General features: G+C 42.7%; 3 protein-coding genes and 1 pseudogene across 6 annotated transcripts; 2 read left to right on the plus strand and 2 right to left on the minus strand.

Annotated features, from left to right (window-relative positions):
- The first annotated feature begins 4,585 nt into the window (after window positions 1-4,585).
- LOC133927325 (subtilisin-like protease SBT2.6) lies at window positions 4,586-10,919 on the plus strand. Of its 2 annotated transcripts, none has more exons than XM_062373735.1 (11): window positions 4,586-4,872; window positions 5,401-5,610; window positions 6,023-6,167; window positions 6,270-6,664; window positions 6,917-7,012; window positions 7,183-7,255; window positions 7,961-8,246; window positions 8,772-9,097; window positions 9,380-9,647; window positions 9,801-10,082; window positions 10,231-10,919. In XM_062373735.1, exons 2-11 carry the CDS (start codon window positions 5,435-5,437, stop codon window positions 10,641-10,643), a joined length of 2,460 nt encoding a protein of 819 aa, XP_062229719.1. In that variant the 5' UTR covers window positions 4,586-4,872; window positions 5,401-5,434; the 3' UTR covers window positions 10,644-10,919. The 2 variants fall into 2 exon arrangements, with proteins under 2 accessions (XP_062229719.1, XP_062229720.1); XM_062373736.1 differs by having other exon boundaries at window positions 4,586-4,868.
- Window positions 10,920-11,929: 1,010 nt separating this feature from the next.
- LOC133926013 (pentatricopeptide repeat-containing protein At4g14820-like) lies at window positions 11,930-13,915 on the plus strand (annotated as a pseudogene).
- Window positions 13,916-16,256: 2,341 nt separating this feature from the next.
- Window positions 16,257-17,321, minus strand: LOC133927326 (uncharacterized). Its single transcript, XM_062373737.1, has one exon. It carries the CDS (start codon window positions 17,047-17,049, stop codon window positions 16,483-16,485), a length of 567 nt encoding a protein of 188 aa, XP_062229721.1. The 5' UTR covers window positions 17,050-17,321; the 3' UTR covers window positions 16,257-16,482.
- A 2,970-nt stretch (window positions 17,322-20,291) lies between these two features.
- Window positions 20,292-24,730, minus strand: LOC133927327 (glycosyltransferase BC10-like). 3 transcript variants are annotated; one of them, XM_062373740.1, is made up of 11 exons: window positions 24,440-24,730; window positions 23,116-23,366; window positions 22,736-22,834; window positions 22,338-22,438; window positions 22,192-22,263; window positions 21,938-22,028; window positions 21,643-21,723; window positions 21,179-21,238; window positions 20,943-21,065; window positions 20,819-20,857; window positions 20,292-20,675 (listed from the first exon to the last, which is right to left on the minus strand). In XM_062373740.1, exons 2-11 carry the CDS (start codon window positions 23,227-23,229, stop codon window positions 20,547-20,549), a joined length of 909 nt encoding a protein of 302 aa, XP_062229724.1. In that variant the 5' UTR covers window positions 23,230-23,366; window positions 24,440-24,730; the 3' UTR covers window positions 20,292-20,546. The 3 variants fall into 3 exon arrangements, with proteins under 3 accessions (XP_062229724.1, XP_062229723.1, XP_062229722.1); XM_062373739.1 differs by having other exon boundaries at window positions 23,116-23,552; window positions 24,500-24,634; XM_062373738.1 differs by having other exon boundaries at window positions 23,116-23,552; window positions 24,440-24,580.
- Window positions 24,731-24,861: the final 131 nt, after the last annotated feature.

Consider the following 24,861-nt stretch of genomic DNA (forward strand, 5'->3'; position numbering starts at 1 on the left):
TCCTCCGATCGACGTTGTGATGGTTGGGGCTGTGCCCGAGCGTCCTCATGTCTGACGCTGATATGGTTCCCCTCTGGGCGCCTGGCTTGGGGAGCATCGTTGGCACCCGGAATACAAGAGTCTTCGTTGCCCCCCGTTGTATGAATTATCATACAAACTTCCTGTTGAGCATTGAAGCTCTCGGGCTCCTATTTGGTGTCCTATTTATGAGCACATTGGGCTTATTTGAGTCGTATCCCATGATGAACACCTCGTGGTGACCAGAATCCTCGGAACGGGACTCAGTTGTTACCGTAGATCCGACCATGAGTAGCCCAATCTAATCTTCAGTACTTACCAAAACGTAGAAACGTGCGCCCCCTACATGACATGTCAACTGTCGATAGTTAGTTTCTGACAATGATTATGTGGTGTACCGATCAATGGACGTGTAAACAACGCTTGCAGTGTGTGTGTTTGTGATGAACTTAAAAACACCTCATCAATAATAGGACAAAAACTAGAACCTATAAGAACAACATAAGGATGAAAATACAAACTATGATATGTGTATAAAAGTGCATGAAGTTTACTATAGCTTAACACCAGTAGGGGATATTTGTTTTTTAGTGACCTCATCCCTTGAAAATGTATTAAATTCTTCTCATCTTTAATGCTTGTGAATATGTCTTGCTTAATATAACATATCATGGGATGATTCAACCATTTATCATTTATTCTATTTTGTAATTCAGTCTTAACAATGCTCATAGCTTTGAAGGTTCTTTCCACAATTATGATTACCAATTCAATAAGACGATATACCAACAGAAAAAATTGTGTGTCTATCAGATTGAGCCATATTAACAAAAAGATTTCCAATATCAACATAGTTTGTGAAATCTATATCATCTCTAACATCAGCAACAAATGTGCCAAGTTGGTTCCTAAGGACTACACAATCATATTCAGATAAGTCAGCAGCATATATCCTAACAAGTTCAGTTAACTTGTTTTCATCAAAAGTTGACAAAAGAATTCCTCGTATCAAAACAAGCAAAGTACCACAATAATTGAGTAGATCTTTCAGCAAAACAATTGTTCAACTCAACAATAATTTGGTCATGCAAGATAATAAATATTTCATGATGAAAATGATCGTAGTAAGTTACCATCTTGCAACCACACCTCTTGACCCCTAACAAGTATTTTATCTGACATATTTGGCATACTGATATTATGATGGAGATAGGAGGTTTTTACCTCTTTAAAAAGCTCATCCCAACCTTGATTTCCTATGTTCTGAATTATATTCAATGTGGTACTAATCAATCCTACATCACAGATAATATTTTGATCTTTCTTTAGTCTTGCCCAATATTCTAATCATAAGATGTCAATGTCTAAAGGGGGGTGATTCACTTCATTTGACTGTGCTTGAGTTGAATAATAAGATGTCAATGTCTTGGTTCTCTTCATTATGTATTTCTATTTTTTCAATTCCTACACAATAAATTGGTAATAATATTGCTTTAGAAAAGTTGAATCTATGTCTCTAATATAGCGAAAATGGTTCTATTAGACTATGATTGTGACTTTGATAATTAATGATAACATAGTTATCGAGACTAACATGTTTATCAAGAATGTATGTTAATAGATCTTATGGATGTAATACATGAAGAAGCCATCGAAGCTGGGATAAAATTTAGACTGAATTGGATAAGTCTCAGAAAAAATAACTTCACCGGATGATCCAGTGCTCAGGACTTTGTACATATCAGAGTATTTCTCCCGGATGTGTTATATTTACCGAATAGTTAGATGTTCGGAAGGCTATACACACCAGAATGTTTTCATTCAGAAGAGGAAAATGAAGACCTCACCGAATGGTCTGGTGATTAGAGTACTACACAACGAAGCATTTAACAGAAGCTATGCAAATGAGGGAATAAAAGATTTCAACACACCAGATGGTCTGGCGATGAAGCAAGTATGCACACCAGAGCATTTAACAGAGTGTATGAGAATTCCCAGAAGATGATGTTGTACACATCGGAAGGTTCGACGATGAGGGAATGACAACACCTGAGTATTTTCAAGAAGTGAAGAGTTTGGCTCGGTCAGGCTCACCGGATAGTCCAATGATGGAGTTGCAGTTACACCAGAATGTTTGATGTTCAGAATGTATCTGAGTGGAGATCCAACTACTAGTATATATTAATGTACACACCGGATGGTCCGATGTGTACTACTGTTGTCACTGTATCATTCGGTGTTCATAGTTTCTGTGAGTCGTTGGAGCAATAACTAGCTGGCGAATTTGAGGCTACAAATATCCACCCACTTAGTCATTTGAAGGTCCCGGAGTCCAGAGAAGTACATATACATTTGAGAAGACATACAAGCTATAAAAGTGCTAAAAATATTCATCCAAGACGATTAAGCACACCGTTAGAGAGTGATTAGTGCTTAGAGGCCTAGAGAGAAGTGTTCCTAGGTGATGTAATCTAGATAGTGGATCAAAGAGTGATTCAACTATGTACCGAGAGGTACGCCGACTTCTTAAAGTCTTGATGACCCACCGGTAACTTGTTAACCCTTCGACTTAGTGTGGAGCGACGACAAGCATATTGTGCAGGGACGCAAATGTCACTGTCTTTGTGACTAAAACTTCAAAGTAAAGATGATGTATAAATGATCAAAAGAGAGATTAGTGGTGAGATCTTGCCTTGGTGGCTCATCTTGCTTGAGAGCTTGTCTTGTTAACTTGTTAGCTCAAGAGTTGTGACTGAAGAAACTTGACGACCAAGAGTATAACCTTTGTGGAGCTCTAACGTAGACTAGTGGTGACTTGTGTGCCATCGATACCATGGGATAAATATCCCTTGTGTCAATTTTGTCTTTCTATCTTATTTACATTTTCACATTTACATACTTGTAATTTACCTTGATAGAGTAGATTGTAATACTTTTGAGCGATAGAGTAAACACATTAGATATATCTAGAGCATATTTAGATAGAAATTGAAATAGATTTATCTTATGAAGTTTTTTAAGTTATTATTTTTAAGTATCCTAATGTACCTCTCTTATAATGTCACCGTTTCTTACACTCAAATCTCTATGGAGTACTAAGTACTTTGGAGTATTTGAAAACTGAGGGAGTCCAAAATGAACACCTAGGCCACGAGCCATAACACTTGAACTTTAAGCAGCTAATTTATCTTTTTAGAAAACAAGCTCCAATACCGTGGTTAATGTCCTACTTTCCTATATGGATCAAATGCAAAATACTAGATTTTTGACCTCCCAATCTAACACCATATCAAATACTCTTGGTTAGAGATTTCTCCTATGGGAAATCTATGAACATGTGCTACAACCGTAAAGAGTATCTGAAGCGAAGCGATAGGAGCAGGGTGACGGTGCAGTGCAAAGGAGCCGAGGTGCTGAGTGGCCGAGCGGGGGCACTGCGCAAGTCGTAAGGGTAGGAACAGCAGCGTTGCACGAAGCGATACGAGTGTGCGACGGCTATAGCATGGTAGGGTTTGTGTGGTGGATGTTGCGTGGCTGCACCGTTGTCTGAGCCAGTGCTCTAGGCTGGACCATTAAGACAATAAAACATCATCTCGGGTTGGCCTTTTACTACCCAGGCTATACCTTGGCGAATTTTCTACGTCCCAGCCTTTAAAAAATATTTTTATAATATCACAAATTCAATAAATTTTACAGCTATATTCTAATAAAAATATTAACTATATTCTAATTGTAGGATAAATTTATAGCCATACATTTATATTTGTAGACTTGTTTTAAAAAAATGTTTTTTATAATATCACAAATTTAATAAATTTTATAGCTATATTCTAATAAAAATGGTGATCAAAACTAGGTAGTAAGAACTGTATCTTATTCGAAACGTGGAGTTGCGACGTGACATGTCGTCCGATGAGGTGGTGCAGGATCAGATCAATGCGCCCTGACTGACACGAGCAACGTCTCAATTTTCCCTGGAATTTCTCGTGATCTGAGCCGATCTTGCTCGTGCCACCGTGCACCATCACCGCGGCGAAGAGAGAGGCCGTTCGTCGTGCCCCCTCGTTCGTCGGTGCATGTGTCTTGCCACGTCGGCGCGGTCCAGTGGAGCTGTCCCACGGAGGGAGGGAGGGTGGCTCGCCGACACTTGTTCCTCGTGGGGGGGCGGGGCAAGCAAGCGGGCCGAGCTCGGCGCGCCACCATCGAGGCGCCGCTCCCTGGAACAGCCCTCATGGTTCAGTAACTGGACGTGGTCCACGGGTCCAAGTCACTAGCATTCTGGGCCCGCGGGCGTTGGACTGCGAGGACCAGGCGCACGCAGTAGCGCAGCCTCAACGGCGCCGGGGACCCACGGCCGTGGCCACGGGCAGTCAGTCAGTCACGAGCAGAAACGATCCAATGAAGACTGGGTCCATGCACCGGGACCCACTGAGAGGCGGGCCCAAAGGCACGCACTCCGCAGGTCGCGTCACTGACACTGTGGGTCCTACCGGACCAGTCTACGTGGCAAAAAGAAAGAAAAAAATTTGAGATGGCTTGCGTGTTGCCTCCCTCCATTAAAGCCAAAGCCGCCAAAAGGCCACACACCATTAGCCTCCTCCTCGCCTCACTGCTCGACTGCTCGCTGCCTCGCTCGGTCGCTCTCCAAACCCTAACCCCCACGATCTCCTAGCCAGTGCCGCCCCTCCCGGGAATGCCGTCGCCGCCATTCAGTAGCGCGATCGAGGCCGACTGATCCGCCTGCCGTCCGGACTCCGGGGTCACTCCCTCCACCGCTGCCGCTCCTCGGCCTGCGGCCGCGCCGCCGCTCGTCCATCCGGACGGATAGGACTCGTTTTCTTCCGTTGCCAGTGAGTGAGTAATCCTAGATTGCTTGGATGGATTGTTCCAAGAGTCCATTTTGCATTTGTTTTTGTTTTCTCTCGGGAAAAAAGAGTCCATTTTGTTCCGGGAAGCAATCCAATCCAATCGAAATCTTCCTCTCTTCATCCCCCAAGTGAAGTGAAGTCACAAAAAGATTTTTAGTTGATCTAAAGATCAATCTGTTCTCAAGAGGGAGAAATGCATGCATTCAAGGTAGCGGTTCATAGTACTACTAGCGTCATTTGAGCCATTTGATATCACTGAGCAGCCTATTTAAGAGGTTCCATAAATGCACATTCCATGAGGGACCTGTGAGATAGGCAAACTCTGGCACCGCGGGTACGGACGGGACCAGTGCTGTCACTTTGATAGTGTGGTTTGCTAAAGCAGCAGTCAGTGTAGGCATGTAGTGGCTGTACTCCTACCATTCGACTAATGCTGTGCATGAGAAGTTGAGGACCGCAAATGGTTTGTCTGTGTTGAGTGCATGACCTGATAGTTTCTCACTCTCTTTGGAAGGTTCTGCGGTGGTGCTGTACCGGCATTGGTGAAGATGAAGGGGATTGAGCTTGCCTGTTTGCTTCTAATCTTTGTGCAACAAGTGGCCCTTGGAACACATGATGTGTACATTGTGACTATGGAAGGGGATCCAGTTGTGAGCTACAGGGGTGGAGTTGAAGGATTCCCTGCAACCGTGAAGGATTTGGATGATGATATGGATGCTACCAGGTAAATCCTTGCTGATGGTATTCACCACGTTTCTGAAGTCTGAACATAGTACTGGTTATCGTTGTATTTCATTTCTCAAGCTCCATTACAGTTTGAACTTGATATTGTGTAAGTTAGCTCCATATGAAAGGTGTTAATGGAAATGACTTCACTTTTTCCCACTAGTATATTTGTTATGATAGATGTAGTGGATGGGGTCTGAGCTGTATGCTCATACTCACTGAATAACACTAATTGAGAATGTCTAATTTGAAAGCCTTAAAAAATAGGTGTTCGCAAGTTGTTATTTTTACATTTAGGCTCCTTGATGTCAAATTTGAAAGTTCCTGATTAAGTTTTGCATTGCATTCTGCTTGTGCTTATGGTGCGAACATGATAATTTTGTCTTCACTCCAAATGTACTGATTTGCAGTGAGGCTGTCACTTTGTACTCGCTCCACCTCCGAAGGCACCATGACGAGCTCCTAGACTCGCTTTTTGTAGAAGGAACTTACAAGAAGCTTTATAGCTACCATCATCTTATAAATGGTTTTGCAGTTCACATGTCATCGCTGCAGGTATTTGATATCCCAATTTTACTGAGAGGCACACACCGTTTTCTTCTTTCCAGTTTCGTGGTTATTATCTTGGCTGAAGACTGTAATGTTTCCCTGCGCTAGGCCGAATTTTTGAGGAAAGCCCCGGGAGTTAAGCATATTGAGAGAGACATGAAGATACAGAAATTGACTACTCACACTCCCCAGTTTCTTGGATTGCCAACTGGGGTATGGCCAACAGGAGGTGGATTTGATAGAGCTGGTGAAGATGTTGTGATCGGTATTGTGGATTCTGGAATTTATCCCCAACATCCGAGCTTCGCAGCCCACAAAACTGATCCTTATGGACCCATTCCTCGTTATAAAGGGAAATGTGAGATGGATCCAGTAACACGAAGAAGCTTCTGTAATGGGAAGATAGTTGGGGCCCAGCATTTTGCCAAAGCTGCAATTGCTGCTGGAGCGTTTAATCCTGATATTGAATTTGCATCTCCATTAGATGGTGATGGTCATGGAAGGTCATGCTCCTGACAATTCTCTTAGCTTTTATGTCTTGCTCTGGTTGCTCACTAGAACAGCCAAATGCGAAAATTGCATTCGTGCTTGTAACTTCCAAAACTGTCCTGTTGATACCATGATGTTTGGCTTGTAAAGGAAACCTCTGTTTGAAGCATCTTCTTCTTCAAAATTAGTTATTCCGCTTGTTTTTTTTATCTTGTGGAAAAATTACAAGACTTGTCTGATACATGTATGGTATTTTCCTTCGACAGTCATACTGCTGCAATTGCTGCTGGAAACAACGGGATTCCAGTGCGAATGCATGGTCACGAATTTGGCAAGGCAAGTGGCATGGCTCCACGTGCTAGGTAAGTTTTGATTTTTTTCATCATTTGCTGAAGGTCATGCATTTTTTTTTGGGGAATAGTAGAGAAGCACCCATCTATTATCAGTATCGTGATAATACGTTACTTTGAGAAAGCCATTTTGCTTTTGCTTACTTGCCAATGTCTTACTCTGTTTAGTTCGTGCTTGTTAGGATAGCTGTGTACAAGGTTCTTTACAGGCTCTTCGGTGGTTATGTAGCTGATGTTGTGGCAGCTATTGATCAGGTATGATATATGAGTGATTTACCTGAACTCTCAGTTGCATTTTTTTGGATTCTGCGACATGTTGAAAAAAAGGGTTTATAACATAATTTGCATAAAAGTGCTTGACCATATTTGTTTACGGTTGACTGATACATAATGACACAAAAGGCATGATGGTTCGAACAAAATAAATCAGTTGGCTGGTACTTGGTAGGGAGATCATCAAAATAATTCAGGTCTGATGTTTATGGAAAGAGGGAGCTCTTATCTTTTATTCCCGATAGACTCGTGTATAACAATATTGTGCATTGACAAGCATGAAGTAGAATCTAAGTTCATTTTTCTTGCTAGATATAAAAAGAAATACCTGATAATGCTGAGTTAAGCACTTATTTAGTCAGTTGACGGGAGGTGTGGGTGACTAGGTGTACACCCCTACCACCTAGGTTCGAAGGTTCGAGTCCTCTTCAACTTGAATTTGTGTGCTTTTTTCTTCTTATATGCAAAGCCACCTAGTTCCTCGGTTGGTTGAGTTTTTTCTTTTTCTTTTTTATAATCTGAGTTAAGCACTTATTTCTTGAATCTACTGCATTTCTGTTTTCTTCTTCATAAACTGTATGCTGCATCATACAATGAATAAAAGAAGACATGCTAGATAACTGTAGTATGTGTCACTATTACAAGCCTCCAATCTGTGGGAGTTAACGCATGGATGGCTATTTGCAGGCTGTTCAGGATGGCGTTGATATTCTCAACCTTTCTGTTGGACCTAATAGCCCACCAACAGCTACACGGACTACGTTTTTGAACCCTTTTGATGCAGCACTTCTTTCTGCTGTGAAAGCTGGGGTGTTTGTTGCCCAAGCTGCAGGAAATGGAGGACCATTTCCAAAAACACTGGTGTCTTTCAGCCCATGGATAACCACTGTTGCTGCTGGAATTGATGACCGCAGATACAAAAATCATTTGACACTAGGAAATGGGAAAGTTCTTCCTGGACTTGGAGTATCACGTAAGTCCTTTTGGTTCATATCTTTTGTTGACCTGTTGTCAGTATCGTCTTCAACGTATCCAATCGTGGGTTATGGAATTGTGCAAAATGAAGTAGAATGAGCTGTTCTAGGACACCTACTTCTAATTTTACCACCCCTACAGGTTACCAAATGTTTTCTGGCATGTGGTGCACAGTAAACAGAGGTAGAAATGACATGACAGTATATGCTGAAACGGAACTCGAAACTTTTATTATACGGAGTGAATGAGTGTAGATAAGCTTTATATTACATCCTTATTTTTCTATCTCATTGTGATGACGCTTAGCTAGGAAGTTTGTCTTGCTTTGTAGTTCCACAGAGGCTCTTCATTTTAGCCCTTTTGTAGATTTATACTTTTTATATTGTCTCGCAATTACTGTCAACAGATGTCATTTCATAGTACTCTGAAGGTGATATGGGATGTTTGAGTGGTCCTGGTATTCTGACAATTACTTGGAAGTTTCTGCTTGTGGTTAGTTGACAATTTTCTCATCTGAATACAGCTGCAACACATGGGAATAAGTCATTGCGCCTGATTTCTGCAGCTGATGCTCTGCTGGGTTCATCTGCAACCAAGTACAGTGCATTAGACTGTCAGAGGCCAGAACTCTTGAATAAGAAGAAAGTTCAGGGAAAAATTATTTTGTGTGGCTATTCGTTCAATTACATTTCTGGGACAGCTTCAATCAAAAAAGTGTCTCAGACTGCCAGGAGTCTCGGTGCAGCTGGCTTTGTTGTTGCTGTGGAGAATAGTTACCCAGGAACAAAATTTGATCCCATACCTGTCAGTATCCCTGGGATTCTCGTCACAGACGTCAGCAAAACAAAGGTATTCTACTTCTAATAGAGCCTTATTGTGCATATAAGTCACCCATAGACAAAACAGTATTCGTAGAAGTATGAAAAAATGAGACACAACCTCTAATATAAACATGAAATAGATCAACAAACATACAATTAATGTTCTCGACGAACCGACATGAATTTGGGCTGCTTTGTAGGATGACATGCCAAAGGAGAAGTGGGTACTGGGTAAAATACCTATATGCATGTTTGGTTCTTATAATATTTTTTCTAGTATATTTAGATGACGCTAATTTTGGTTCTGTAGGATCTTATAGACTACTACAACTCTTCCACAATAAGAGATTGGGCTGGAAGGGCTACAGTCTTCAAAGCAACAGCTGGTATTGCAAATGGTTTGGCACCAACACTATACAATTCAGCTCCCCAGGTTGCGTTGTTCTCTTCTCGAGGACCTGATGTAAAAGATTTTAGCTTTCAAGATGCTGATGTTCTTAAGCCAGACATACTCGCTCCTGGCAATCTTATATGGGCTGCATGGGCGCCTAATGGAACAGATGAAGCAAACTATGCTGGTAAGTTTAGTCTGTAGATATTTTTCCCTCAATGAAGCACACATGATTATTTTCATCATGTTTGGGGTGTGTATTTCCTGTGGACTAGTGATTCATAAGGACATTCATCCGTGCTTGAGCTAGCTCAAAATTGTCTTGTGGTAATATTCCCAGGAGAAGGATTTGCAATGGTTTCTGGAACTAGCATGGCTGCACCGCATATTGCTGGCATTGCGGCACTAATAAAACAGAGGAACCCGAAGTGGAGCCCCTCAGCAATAAAGTCTGCCTTGATGACTACGGCCAATACGCTGGACCAAGGGAGCAAACCTCTTAGAGCGCAGCAATACTCTGCATCAGAAATGATGACACTTTCACAGGCCACACCATTTGATTGTGGTAGTGGCGCAGTTAACCCAAAAGCTGCTCTTGATCCTGGCCTTGTTCTAGATGCAAGTAAGTTCAAAAAATTTTATATGCCTTTTTGTGAATCTGTTTTCGTGCCTTGTTCACAAGCAAGTCTTTCTGTTAAACAAGCCGTTCCAAGTTATTCAGATGGCAATGCCACATTCCTTGTCTAATTTTGCTTAATTTGTGTTGGCAGCCCATGAAGACTACATCACATTTCTGTGCTCGATCCCAGATGTCAATCATAGTGAAGTATCAAACATAGCCGGTTCAGCTTGCAACTCCAGCTCCAAGGAACAGCACCCTTATGATCTCAACATTCCCTCAATCACCATCTCTCAACTTAAAGGCACGCAGGCAGTGAAGCGGACCGTGACAAGCGTGGCTGACGACACCGAAACCTACACCATCATGACAAGGATGCCACCAGAGATCGCACTGGAGGTGACGCCTCCGGCAGTGACGGTGCTCCCTGGAGCATCAAGAGAGATAGTGGCGACCCTGACAGCTAGGTCCGTGACCGGCACCTACAGTTTTGGCGAGATCACGATGAAAGGTGACCGAGGTCACCTTGTCAGAATTCCAGTGGTAGCTATGGGATTCAAATAGATAGACAGCTGAGATAGGTGCTACCGTGCTCGAGAATAGGAAGACCGAGTTATGGCTCTGAAGTCTGAAGCCTTGAGCTGACGAGGAATGCTGTAATTTTTTGTAGCTTGTAGAGAATAAGAGTTAGCACAATGCTGTGCTTTTGTGTTATGCATGCCCTCCAGGTTGTAACATATATATGTGGGTATTTAAGCCTATGTGACATGACCAAGGGACCTTTAGCATCCAGCCTTATTCTAATTCTAATGCATATGAATCTCATCTTACTTTCTTGTTTCTTGAGACTGTTAAGTGCTCACAGATAGAATGTTGATATGCTAAAGAAGTGAAGATTGGAGAGCGGGCGCACTGTATATATATTTTTTTGGCCTTTGCGAGGGCTTAATATTTGGCCGAACTCTTTAATGTAAGCTGTTCGAAATCTAATCATTAGAAAAAATGTGTAAACTTTTGTTTCAAACTGGCGTAATTTTTTTTGAGGATGCAAAAATGGTAAAATGGCGCTACCCTCAAAATAAGAAATAATCATCAAGCAATGCTATATTTACGTAAAAAAAATTATGTAAATCCTACGCACAATTGACGTGGCAGCAACAGGTTTCAATAGATCTCTACTGTAAAACACGAGTTGGTTACCGTGTCATCTTTTTCCCTATTCTTCTCCTATCTAATAAAAAATCTTTAAAATTTAAATAATTTATCAACTTTTATTATCCACCTTCGCCCTCTAATTTTACCACCTCATTACCGGCTATAGATATGTGACTTATTTTACTAATAAAAATAAATGAATAAATTAGGAGAAAAATTAGCAGATAATCTTTCCCTTTTTTAGATTCCATCTAAAATCAAATTGTGGCATCCCTCATGATGTATTCATACGATGACGCTTTCATGACGCATCCACATCTCCTTACCTTAAGTTTGTGTTTAATATTACCATTTCTAATGTTTGTGTTTTCGTTGCAACATATAAATACTTAATTAGTATTCACTGAGACATCAAATTTTTAGGATTTGTTTGTAAATTTTTTAAGTAGATATAGTATCTCATTCGTTCAGAAATAGTAAGCGTATTTTTTTACTCGATCTTCAAAGTTGAATTTGATTAAGGTTTTCTCACAAAAATATATCATTTATAACTACAAACCCTATATAGTGTAAAATCATTTTAAATTATAAATATAATTGTACAATTTTTATACATTAGATATTCTTATAAGTTAATTAAATCTTAATCAAATACATAAAGTTTGATTTTTCATTAAAAAAAATACACCTGCTGCACGGAGGGAGTATTACTTATGGAGCCCATACGGAACTACCCAGCTAAAGGCCTATTAAACGGGCGTCAACTCTGGACCCACTAACAAGCTGCGCCTCGTCAGTACAGCCCGCGTTCCCGTTGTGGATTTGAGTCCATCGCGACCCGTTTTGGGCCTGGGTTTTGGGACCGCGGAGAATCATTGAGACCCGTTTGCGCCGGGCCGCAGGTTTCATGTGGGACCCGTTTTCCCGAAGCGCTGGCTCCTGACTCCGCCGTGCCGCGGACGCCGCCGCCATGACCCATGACCGCCACTGCCTTGCGCACCGGCAGCGCCATTCTCCGCGCGGTCTCCGTCGACTCCGCCGCTCACCTCCACGCACACTCTCTGAGGCTCGGCGTCCTCACCTCCTGTCTCCACCTCTGCTCGGCCTTGCTCAAATCGTACGCCTCCTCCGGCCTCCTCGCCGCCGAGCGCCAGCTGTTCGACGAAATACCGCGCCGGGATGTCCCCCTATGGAACTCCCTCGTTTCCGCCTACGCGCGCTCCGGACACCCCCGCCAGGCCATGCAAGCCGTGTTCGCCATGGCGCGGGCGGGGTCCCGGCCGAACGGCGTCTCTGTCACTAGCCTGCTGTCCGCGTGCGCGCAGCTGAGGAGTCTGGCGCACGGGAGGGAGCTCCATGGGTACGCGGTGAGGAACATCCATGTTCGTGACTTGCCCGTGGTCAATGCATTGGTGAACATGTACGGGAAGTGCGGGCGGCAGGCGGACGCGAGGACGGTGTTCGCCGGCATGGGGGGCATGAAGAGTGCGGTCTCTTGGACGTCCATGATCAGTGCTTGCTGCGAGAATGGACGCCCAGCTGAGGCATTGGAAGCGTTCGAGGAGATGAGGCTTGCTGGTGTCAAGGTCGATGAAGTCACCCTGCTTGCCGTCATCTCGGCGTGCACAAAGGCGGAGTGCTCGTCGAGTTTAGGAGACTGGCTGGAGGAGTGTGTTCTTGAGAACGGATTCTTGGATAACACCCGTGTCGCCAATGCGCTCATACATATGCATGGTAAGATGGGGAAGGTGAGGAGGTCATGTGAGGTATTTGACTCCATGTGTGTGAGGACTGTTGTGTCATGGACAGCCGTGATACAGGCACTCGCCATGGATGGGCACGGGGTGGTTGCCCTTGTTCGGTTCTTGCAGATGCTCTGACAAGGGTTCCAGCCTGATGAGGTTATCTTCTTGAGCATGATCAATGCCTGCGGTCACTCCAAGCTTGTGAGCGAGGGGCGCCAGTTGTTCAAGTCCATGGTCGAGGAGTATCACATCACACCATGGATGGAGCACTATGGCAGCATGGTGTACCTGATGTGCAAAGCTGGGGCGTTGGACGAGGCATTTGAGTTCGTCCTCGCCATGCCTGCTAAGCCTGATCCTGTTATATGGCGTGTACTGGCCGGAGCCTGTCGAGATCATGGGAATGCCAGCTTAGCAAGGAAGGTGATCGATCATGTGATCGACATGGAGCCTCACCATGGGGGGAATTATGTGCTAGCGTCAAACTTGTATGCTGTGGATGAGGACTGGAGGCGTGTTGTAGATGTAAGGTTGAACATGGGAGTGAGGAAAGGGACTTCAAGATGTGCTACTGCTGTGTCTTATGTTGAAGACAATGTTAAATAAAATCCAGAACGCTTGTACACATCACCGGTATCTTTTCCAACTTCACTACTTTGAGTTTGAGATACACACTGCCACGTAACTATGAATTTGTTTAGCCTACTTGCACACTGATTTGTTTATATTTTATAGTTTCCCAGCAGAACCTGGCGAAAGAATTGAGTTCCATGTCTCAATCCTTTTGCAAAAGATGAAGATTAAATGTAATCTGATGTGTTGTCAGCAAAATCGGATCTCCCTGTACTGTTCTGCGAGATATATCTTCCCATCATCTTAGTGAGGTCCTTATGTGTCAACGAATGGGTCCTGTATATTTTTTGGGAAAAAAGAAGCTTCGTATCCATAGCTATCATACTGATGGTTAGTATTTAGTAGTCAAGTGGTGGTTGTGTTGATGTTACTATGATAACAACATGTTGGAAGGACCAGCAATCAAAGTTTACAAATGCGTTTTACCTTCGAAAACCGCTCGGCGGCGGTAATCGTGATTACCGTGGTAACCGCATAGTAATTCGATGGAATTCGGTAGAAACCGGTCGAATTTTGTCATTTTTTTGAATTTTAAATTTAAGTTTGGTCGATAACCGCTCGGTTTATAAAAGCGGTGCGGACCGCATCGTCCGGTAACCACGATAAACGAGCGGTTACCGACGATATTTGTAAGCTTGCCAGCAATTCGATATTGTTTTTGTATGTGGATTTTATATATGAATATTGGTTACATGGGCTCATTTTTCTAACAGGCAAATTAAGAATCGGTATTAGTTCCTATCTTTACGACCTTTGTGTAAAAGCTTCTTCGTTAAGTTGATATGGTGACTTGTAGCGCGAAAAAAACAGTCAAAATACTGCATCGCTGGCCTGAAAAGTCCTAGAATCTTTAGCTTTGCTTGCAACTGCAGTATTTGTGACCCCAGAAGTCACAATTTGGTGTCCAAACCAAATGACAGAATTAGCAATTGGGCGAAAAAGCTTCACGATCACATTCCACATCTAGGTTCTTGGAGGTTTAGTGGTCGATCTAGTGAAAGATTTGATGATGCAGGCCGTGTATACTGGTGGTGACTGACGAGTGATGCAGCAGGTGGTCCAAATGGCAGACGATGCTCGTCCAAGCTTGACAAAGACTCGTGGTAAGAGTTAGGATGGACACTGATGCTGTGATTAAAGAATAAGATATCATTCACTTAACAAATTACGGCTGTCTGAAAGGTTCAATTCAAAGGTTCGCTGCGACTGGTGGGCAAATCAAAAGTTAGTCGCCAGAGGCGCAGTGTTTCCACTTTCCAGGCCATGGTCAGTCAACTGCAAAGGCTAAGTCGCCAACCTTACCAGGGGAGTATGAAAGAAACATGCCTTTACACTCGTACGTGCTTGATTACTTCCGGATCACCTTGAAACTTTCGATTTTTCTAATAATATAAGTATAACTTCTGATCTTTGCACTAACACGACGTCAAGATATTCAGAATGCACATAGCCATCTTATAAACACTTAGGCCTATTTATTTGGGTTTCTCTTTTGACTTTTAGTTGAAAAACTACTTTTGTTTTTCTAAAAAGTTATTTTTTGAATTTTAGCTATTGATTTTTATAGTAAATTTTTAACTTCTCAGCACACTAAAAATCAGAAAAGATTCTCGGCTAGCTTCTCAGCTTCTAATTCATTTACTCAGAAACAAACCTTGAAATTCGCGTCCAGATGAAATTTGGATTGGTTCGTGTTGATATGTTGAGGAGGAGATAATCCTAGAACAGGTGCCTGAACTGAAAGGGAGGCGCTACCTGTGGGCGGCATAAACAGCTGCAGCCTGCAGGTGCTGAAAGAAAGAGACCACCCATCCGATTCAGACCTGACCTGATTACTATTAGGAGTATGAGTAATCCTCGAGTGGCCCAGAACCTTTGGCGTGTGGGTCGCTGGTTGGTTTTCACACCGTCTGGAACCGTATTCGTGAGGCAAAGATTGTGACGTCTTTACGAGCAAACTAGTAGAGCATTATGCATTTGCCATCAGTTACATGCACCAAGCCTAACAAACAACTTGTTCGTAAACCATCAGAAAAGATGATATCTGTGCCAAAAGGTCAACAAAATTAATCTGGGCTCCACTTGACTGTGGACACAAGACTATCAGCCATATGTCCAAAGTTAGCGGTCACATCTAGCTGCCCAGTCTTCCGTACGTGTAAATCCACTCGGCTTGGAAATCAACACAAATGGTTGATGCCAGCTTTAGAAACAGCTTTGCTATATCTCACCTGACCAAATCAATGGGTGATCTCACATGAATTTTCATTTATTAGATCTATGCTAAAATTTGTGTTGGAGGGTTAACCTTTTGCAAAATTCAGGCAATTCAGCCTCTCTCTCCTCACTTAATTTTTTTATACTACTCACACATACAAATTTTATATCAATTATAGTTAGCTTATATTAAAGTTATAATTACTTTGCACAAAAATTACTATCGTTTAAATCATAGATCTTAGATCTAATAGTTAGAAATACGAGTGAGATTATTTTTAAATCATCCGGTGAGGTATAGACAGGCCCTTCAGAAAAGCAAGAGCTTTTTAAATTTTCCTCCCGAATTTTTCAGCGAAAACTGAGCTGTCTCTCCTAGAAATTTACGTGGAACTTAAGCATATTTTAGGGTCCGAATTCTGACGAGTTGGAAGCAACTTGATGCCCTCTGACGATAGAGAAGATACGGTGGTGAATCTAGCAGCTCGTGGGAGCAAGAAAACAATTTACAACCAGAATTAAAGAAAACAATTCTCCATTGCTAGCTATTTTTACGCCATTGAATCGATTTGATGCTACAAAGAAAAGAAAACCACTATAGAAGAGACAAATGCTAGAGAGAGAGAGAGAGAGAGAGCAGCCGAGCAGACGGATCAGGCCTCGCTGCAGGCGCTGCGGCTGGAGGCGCTACGCATGGACGCGCGGCCGATGGACTCGTCGATCCGGTCCAGGCACGGCCTCCACGGCGCCGGCCGGCCCGACGCGCCGCACTCGTTCTTCGCCTTCACCACCACCACCGGCTGCTGCTGCTGCTCCTGCTGCCGGTGGCTGGTGGCGGCGAAGAGCGCCTCGACGGGGCTGGGTGTAGGCGCGGAGCTAGAGCCACCCTTGCGCGCGAGCGCGGTGAGGCGGTTCATGAGGCAGGCGAGGTCGACGGCGGAGGACTCGGACTGGAAGACGGAGTGCGGGAGGAGGAAGTAGACGGTGCCCGGCTGGAGCGGGTCGTCGGGGCGGAAGGGGCCGCGGCCGGGCTCCAGCAGGTGCGCGGAGGAGCAGAGGACGTAGCGCGTGTCGTCCTTGCTGGTGGAGCCCGTGACGTGGGCGACGGTGACGACGCCGGGGCCGTGGAAGTCCTCGACGTAGCCGTTGGTGTGGATGACCCGCACCCCCGCGCACGGGCGCAGCGACCCCGACGACGAGGACGAGAAACCGCACCCCATCCGCACAAGGTCGATCGGTTGGAAGCCAAGAGCGGCGGAGACCGTGGCTGGTGCGTGGAGTCTGTAGCAGGAGCTCGATCGCTTCTTGGAACTAGCTAGGTGGAGTCAGTCGTCGTCGTCGTCGGAGAAGGAGAAGGATAAGGCTTGGGCGTGGCTCGGGGTGGGCGGCTATAAATCAACGGAGGGAGGAGGCGGGTGGGTCATGGTGGGGTGACTCCATTCGAACTCGAGCTCGATGGAGGATGGCCGGTGGCGTGGCTTGTGGAATTTTTTTTTTTCTAAAGGAAGAGAGTAGAGCAGTCTATTATATTTAAAAAATAAGTTAATTTGGAGCGAGTAGACCGGGCCGGGAGAGTTTTTGGCGCAAACAAGCCTCAAAGATAATTAAGATATTTTGTACCAGAAAAAACCTCCAACAACTCCTAACAAAAATATTCAATGCAGATTAGGTGGGAGAAAGAGCTACCTTCCGATCAGGTAGGCGTCGAATAATTTGTTTGTATTGAAAATTAATGTTTACACTTTTGCGTTGAATGATTTGTTTGCATAATTTTTTTTTAAGGAGACGCCAGATATGGATTGATAAGAGCATGCATTTTTCCCCCTGAACTAAACCGATCATCTACCTACGTTGAACAAAGCGTGCGTGGGTGTGACTTGCTTGAGTGAAAATAATAAATCCCCGTGAAAATTGATTATCTAGTGCACAGTACAAATAATAAATAGGTTATTTTGGTACAAAGATGCAAATAATAAATAAGCTATCCGATATAAAGATGCAACCAATAGATATATAGATAGACTTTCTAGTGAAAAAAAAAGTATACAGAAGTGGTCGAAACGTACAGTCTAAGAGGAATCGGCAATAACATACCAAGATCATGACTCGGTCGACCAGATCGATCTACTCAAAACTTTGAGGCTACCAAGTAGATAACCTGGAAAACCAACACCAGCGCCACACCACATATATAGCTCCTACAAAACCCTAGTTAACACCATTTGTATTATCATATACTCTAACCAACCTAGTTAATTTGCTTCTTGGGCATCCTGTACCCCCCGATGACGCAGGCATGGTCACATGCTCCGACGGCTTCAACTGCTCGACCTGGATAGATACAAAGACGTCCACTTCGCTAGCAAAGACAGCCTCGGCCGCCTGGATAGATACAAGAAATCGTCAGATCAATGCAAAGCTTATCAAACTTAAATAGTCTTTTTCTTAGACAGTCTTTTTCTTATATATATATATATATATATATATATATATATATATATATATATATATATATATATATATATATATTGCTATTCTGTGCCTATACACAACGTATATGCAGCATACGCACAGTCACAGAATAGCAACTCACGAGTTGCAACTCACGAGTTACAACATGTAGTATAGAGTGATTACAACTATAGATAGCGCGGTTATAACTATTAGTTACAACCATAAACAAAGCGGTTACAACTATATGTATGTTGTAACTAGATTGTCTATCATGTTGTAAATGTAATATTCACCGTATTGTAATTATTTTTAGTTGCATGATGCAATTAATTTGATTTTATTTTTTTATGTTGCAATTGTACTGCTTTACCAGGTTGTAACTAAAGTGCCTACCACAACCAGAGAACACTGCAGTTCACCATATTGTAACAGCAATGTTCACCATGTTGTAACTGCGATATTCAGCATGTTGTAACTATATGGACGTAACTCCTTTGTGATTTAAAACTTCATCAAAATATAGTCTTGAAGGATCTTATTTTGTTAAGCACATTTTTTTCCAACAATATGCATCAAACGGATCGAGAATCGGATCTGTAGTTCTAGAGATATTGCATTTTAACGATTCGAATCAACAAAAGATTTTCCGCATGCAACACTCTGCCAGGTGGATGATAGGTGACGTGGCACAAGCTGGTTGGCTAGCTCATGTTGTTTGGTGCATGTTGGAGGCCAAGTTGTAACTGGTCTATGTAACAAGTTGTAACTCAAAATTCTTCGGATTGTAACTGACAATTGCGGAATGTGCGTAGCGCGAATGGTAGCAATTGCTATTCGCACTGCGCACATACATCAGTTACAATCCAAAACACTGTGAGTTACAACTTGTTAGGTAGATCAGTTAAAACTTCACGTCCAAAAATATATAGTTGTAACACGAGAAGCTAACACTGTGAGTTACAACTTGTTATTCGCGCTGCGCATATCTTTTAGTTACAACTCGAAACACTGTGAGTTACAACTTGTTAGGTAGAATAGTTATAACTTCACGTCCAGAAATGCATAATTGCAACACGAGAAGCTAACATTGTGAGTTATAACTTGTTATTCGCACTGTGCATATCTCCAGTTACAACTTGAAACACTATAAATTATAATTTTTACATTTGAAGATTTATTTGGGTTTGGTTGCTATTTGATAGTAGTTTGTGCAGCATATAAACTTAGGCTAGGTTGTTAGATAGCAGGACAAGTCAATTCATATACATACTTGGCTAGGGGCCTTGGATTTCAGGGGCCAGCGCGGTCGCCCTGCCTCCCACTCTGACCCAGTGACCCGTACCCGTAGACCTGCTTCGTGCCTGTGTTCCCGCACCGTCACCCGGTCCACACCCAAATCTCAGCCATCCAACTCCATGCACGAATCTCAAACACCGAGCTAACAGCAAGCACTTAAAAAATTCCTTATTTACCATTGAAAAAGAACTTATGGTTACTTCTGTGCCACTGAAAAAGTTATCTTTCATTCTATACCACTGGTTATAACTTTCGTTCACTTTCGTCGGTTCCATCAACTGAAAGCGCCGTTAGATCATTTCATAGATAGAAGTTGCGAGGAAGGGAGAAAAAATTAGAACCAGTGGCATAGAAGGAAAGGAGTAAAAAAAAAAATAGAATCAATGGCATAGAAGAAAATACAACTTTTTCGGTAACATGGAAGGAATGATAAAATTCTCTCCAAGTACTTTAAGCGCGCGTTTCGATCGACCAGCTGACACCGCTTTGGCGTGAGCCTAGAGTTCCAGCACTTGTCCGCCAGCCGGCGGAGAAGGCCTCGAGATCCCGGGTCACTCGTTTTTCCGGCCCAAAATATCGTGTGCGATCAGTTCGGCAGTTTCACAAAGCTGGCGGCCTGTGGATGCCAATTGCCATGGCAGGCAAACGTCCAAATTCACTGAAGCTGATGGAAAAGATGCCATGTGACTCATATCATCATCATCAGCAGCAGCAACAACAACACAGCATACATTACACCTAGCCAATGTTTATACCAGCAATTTTTTGCCGTTCCAAGGGCAGGCAAATAACTTAGCCACTACAGAGAAACTGAGAAAGGGCAGCAACAGGTAGCATCTGCTTTTTTCAGTTCAGCTACTGAATTCCATCACCAAGTACAACCCCTACACTACTCACTGGGTGCCAGGCGACGCAGCAACGCTCAAGGGAAGCAAGAAAATGACTGCTGGTGCCTCCAGTCCGTTCCTCAAATGATTGTGTAGTTGGAGAATATGTTCATCAGGTTGTCAAGCGCCTCAGGGTAGAACTTCCGCGCAAACAGGTAGCAGGGCCTCTTCATGCCGTTCCACATGCAAGGCCTTCTCATCACTACATGCTGCAAGATGATGGCATATTAGATCCTGATCCTCCCCAGAATGGAGGCCATAGCGGAGCTAACATGACAAGGGACAGCTCATTTGTTCAAGTTAAGCTTGACTGGCAATAGGTTGAATAGAGCAAAGGATCAGATAACTATACCTTTGCGTTGCTGGTAACGTGAACACTTTCGTCAATGGACTGTAGGAATTTGTAATTTGTTAGATAAATCCCAAACCTATGATTTTTTGCCTGCATAAGCAAACGAGCACTACAAAGAGCTTACTGATATATTCTTGAGCAGCTCAAAACTTGTATCAACAGCCCTATAGGCTTTAGGATGCCATTTCCCTTCGGACCAATCTACATGTGTCACCGACCAATTTGCAATTCCTGATGGATCAGCCATCTGCAGCCACAAATATAAATGCAGTGTTATTGGGTAGTTTTCTAGATGAAATGCTACGTATTGGGTAGTCAAAGAGAACAAAAACTCTTTACCATAAGCTTTTGAGTACTTACATTAAAGAGAGTTGGCAAATAGTGCTCATCAGAGTAGCAGTTATGCCATTCATTTCCTGGCTGTAAAGTGGCATTCGCAATATCAGTGATGACATACACATCAGGAAAGAGGGGCAATGTACCTAATTTATGCGATGTACTATTGTTAACACTTAACACAAAAATGCTATGTATGTGCTAAGGTTTAATACGTTACATAAACATCTAGGCTGGCAGAAGCTGATTCTCAAAGAAAAGGCACATAATTGCTTTTGCTTTTGTTTTCCCTAGCAATCCTCTACTTGTCGTTTGAGGATATTGGAAGTTCTGCATCTAATGTTATTAAACATGAAAACTAATTCGATGGTGCTTTTGCTCACTCCTATTAGAGGGAAACCCTTGAAGAGGTGTTAAGGTCCACTTCTGCTAAAACAAGGAAGCCTAGGAAGTTCTTTCTTTTTGGGGGGTGGGGAGCAAGGGGCCACCTTACAGTAGCGCTTGAACTTTCCATAGTAAAGGGTGTCAGCGAGAATAAGAACCGCATGCTGTCGTTTCACTGTGAACCACTGTAAGAGAAGAACATGTCAGAATATTGGAGGTTACACTATGGGAAGCCACAGCAACTGTTAAATAATTACTTGAATTGGACGATAGAGGATTATAGAAAACCCTAGAAATTAGTCAACCAAAATGAAGTCAAAAGACAAGGGGAACACAAAGCAACATGTTGTAACTATAAACTTCCACTTTCTAGAGAGATCAGGCATATGAAATTATCACCTGTGCACCTTTTCTCCAATCTCTCTTCACAATTTCAGGTAACATATGCTCAGAATATCTACCTGCTCCATGTGGGCCAGGATCGTCAAAACTGAGAAAAAAATAATTTGGCATGTCAATGGCAAAACTATTACGCTTATTAACAGCAATAAAATTAAGGAAAAAGCAGATCTTAAATCAAATATCTATTCAACTCCGAATAGGAAGAAAAAATAATGTGTTGCTTTATATAACATTCAAGTATGTTCACTTACCAGTCAACAAAGCTGACGTTTGTTTCCATGAGATAACTATGTATATAGTCAAAGTTATGCAGTGGTACACAACTGTAACAAGAATAAAGTATTAGAATAGGGATCTAGCACTTAAATTTAGACGGGGACAAATGAAAATGATTAACCTCTCAGAAAGCAAGACAAAATGCTGGTTTTCAGGATCCTGTAGTGCATGAGCCAAGAGCCTCTTTTCAGCATCAACCATAGAAATTGTACCCCAGATCACCTACAAGCGTATTGGAGTATCAGCCTGTAGATAAGTTTTACATGCCACAATAGATATAGGTGATCTTCAACAACATTAATATATCCTGGGTCTTGTTCAGTATTCTACAAACTATAACCATCCTAACCATCCCTTAAAGAAGGGAGTTCTACAATCAGTAGAGATGGCCCTCAGAGAGAAAACAGCACTTTTTTTTAGAAAAAGAAGTACTATAGAGAAACTTAGCAAACTTTTTCTTCATAAATCAATTAAAGGATAAAAAATGAATACAACTTTAAGTCAATTCTTGTTATATACCTTTTCACTCCGTATATCCCTGCCAGTGAATATTGGACTTGTATGAATTGGCCTATCTCTTGATGCATGTACATAAATGGTGTATCTGTCTTCATGTCCCTGAAAGTACACCAGGGTATATTAATGTGCACGCTACTGAGTCCCAGAACCGCGTGGTGAGGTGACAAGTGAGGCTCATGCACATCGAGCTGAGCAAGTGAACAGTGAACATGTCCTAGTTCTTTCATGAGATAGTATGTCAATTATATGTTCGTTTACCAAAATAAAAAAAAGGCATAATGGTTAATAATTTATTTTCCCTAACTAGAGAAAATTTACTGTTACTGTTACATAATGAAACTCGATTATTGAGGTATCAGTTAATACCGCAAAAATCATACCATGAAGAACTTTTCCCAAAGCTTCTCAAAGGGCAATGAACTGGGTGTCAAGAACATGAAAGCAATTTTTGGATTCTTCGACTGCACCGGCCGTGCACGAATGATGTCTCTCATGATAGCACGAGCAGCAATCTCAGCATCAGTGTATACCCTAGCAGGTTCTGGAGGAGGCTGAGAACTACAGGCATCTGATGATACCAGGTAACAAGCTGTGTAATGCTGGGGAGTATAAAGATAGGCTCCAGTGACTACTGCACAGACAAAAGCAATCAAGATGATGATCCAGAGAGGCCTTCTAGATGAAGACCTACTGCGTGGTGCCATAATATAGCTGTATAAGCAGGAAAGGCAGGGGCTCCCAATCTACATTTAGCAAGCTACAACTATGCAATCATCCAAAAGCACTCTTCTGATAAAATCGTTCAACATCCGAAAACCTGGAAAACATGGGAAAAAGGAAAATTTCAGTTTAATGCCTTCATGCTTTCAGCCAACAAACAGATCCTCTTTTTGTGCAAAACAGTTAAATTCATATCACTAGGTTTAAATTAAACTATATGCTTATGCTAAATAATAGATCATATGAAAACAAATGCTTGAAGTATAATATACACACTAGGTTTAAATCAAACTAAAGGAAAAATGAGTATATACATTTTAATCATATTAATTTTCTGATTGACAGTTCCCGTCAGTTTTTCAAGAAATAATCTCTTACAGAAGGAAAGACTGATATTGATGTAGGAGTTGGTCCCTGCATTCCGAACAACATTTATGCCTTAGTGACACAATGTTCCCGAGATAGTTGCATGTTTGGCAAGAAGTCTATGGGATGTAGCTACTTGTTGGAGTTTGGAGGGTGTCCTTTCTGCTTCTCCTGTTTATCCTACCTTAACAATTTTACTTTGTTCCTTGTTAGTTCGCATGGCCTTGTACCACCCAGTAAATTCTCATCGTTACATGTTTCAGAGAGTGGACCACAGTTTCCCTTGGCACATCACAAGAAACCCTCCCTAAACCCCCCAAAATCTCACCAATTACCACGAGACGAACTCCAAAATGGCAGGGGCGGACTTAACGTGTGGCATGGGGGCTGACCTCGCGCTGAAGAAGAAACTAATCGACCAACGGATGAACAGATTAGATTAGTACGGCACCACGCAGCACACAAACCCACAGTTAACTGAGCAGTGAGAAAGAAAGGTTCGGACTGGATTGCTCACAGCTACAGCCTACAGCAAAGGGGAAGGTCCTCCCCTGGACGTCTGGAACAGAACGAGCTGCCAGAACAATCCGTTCCCAAATCCCATGTAAGCTTACTTACGAGCAAAGAAGAGACCGATGCAAGCTCCGGAAGGAGCTCCACGCCAGTTCACTCCAGTACCAGCAGAGCGCGGGGAAGAAGAGGGATCCGGGGCGGCGGCGGCGGCAGAGATAGAGAGAACCAGGTCGCGATTGCTCCGGGTTACCAAGGATTTGCGGAGATCTAGGCGATGTGCAAGCGGGGAAAAAGTAGGGAAGAATCTTGGGAGCAAGCCTGAGGTGGAAAGGTTTGGTTTTGGTTGGACAACACTACCAAAAGCCTGAGTCCTTGCAGTTAGCAAGTTCAGATTTTTTTACACTAGGCACTGTCTGTATATTTATATTCATGCTCTAATCTGTGTTCTGTGCAAGATGAGACTCGTGCTAGATGCTGAGATACGAAAAACTGTTTTTTTCCCCTTTCAAAATACAGGTTTCTGGACG

This window comes from Phragmites australis, chromosome 8 (genome assembly GCF_958298935.1).
Source record: "Phragmites australis chromosome 8, lpPhrAust1.1, whole genome shotgun sequence".
NCBI classification, from domain to species: Eukaryota; Viridiplantae; Streptophyta; class Magnoliopsida; order Poales; family Poaceae; genus Phragmites; species Phragmites australis.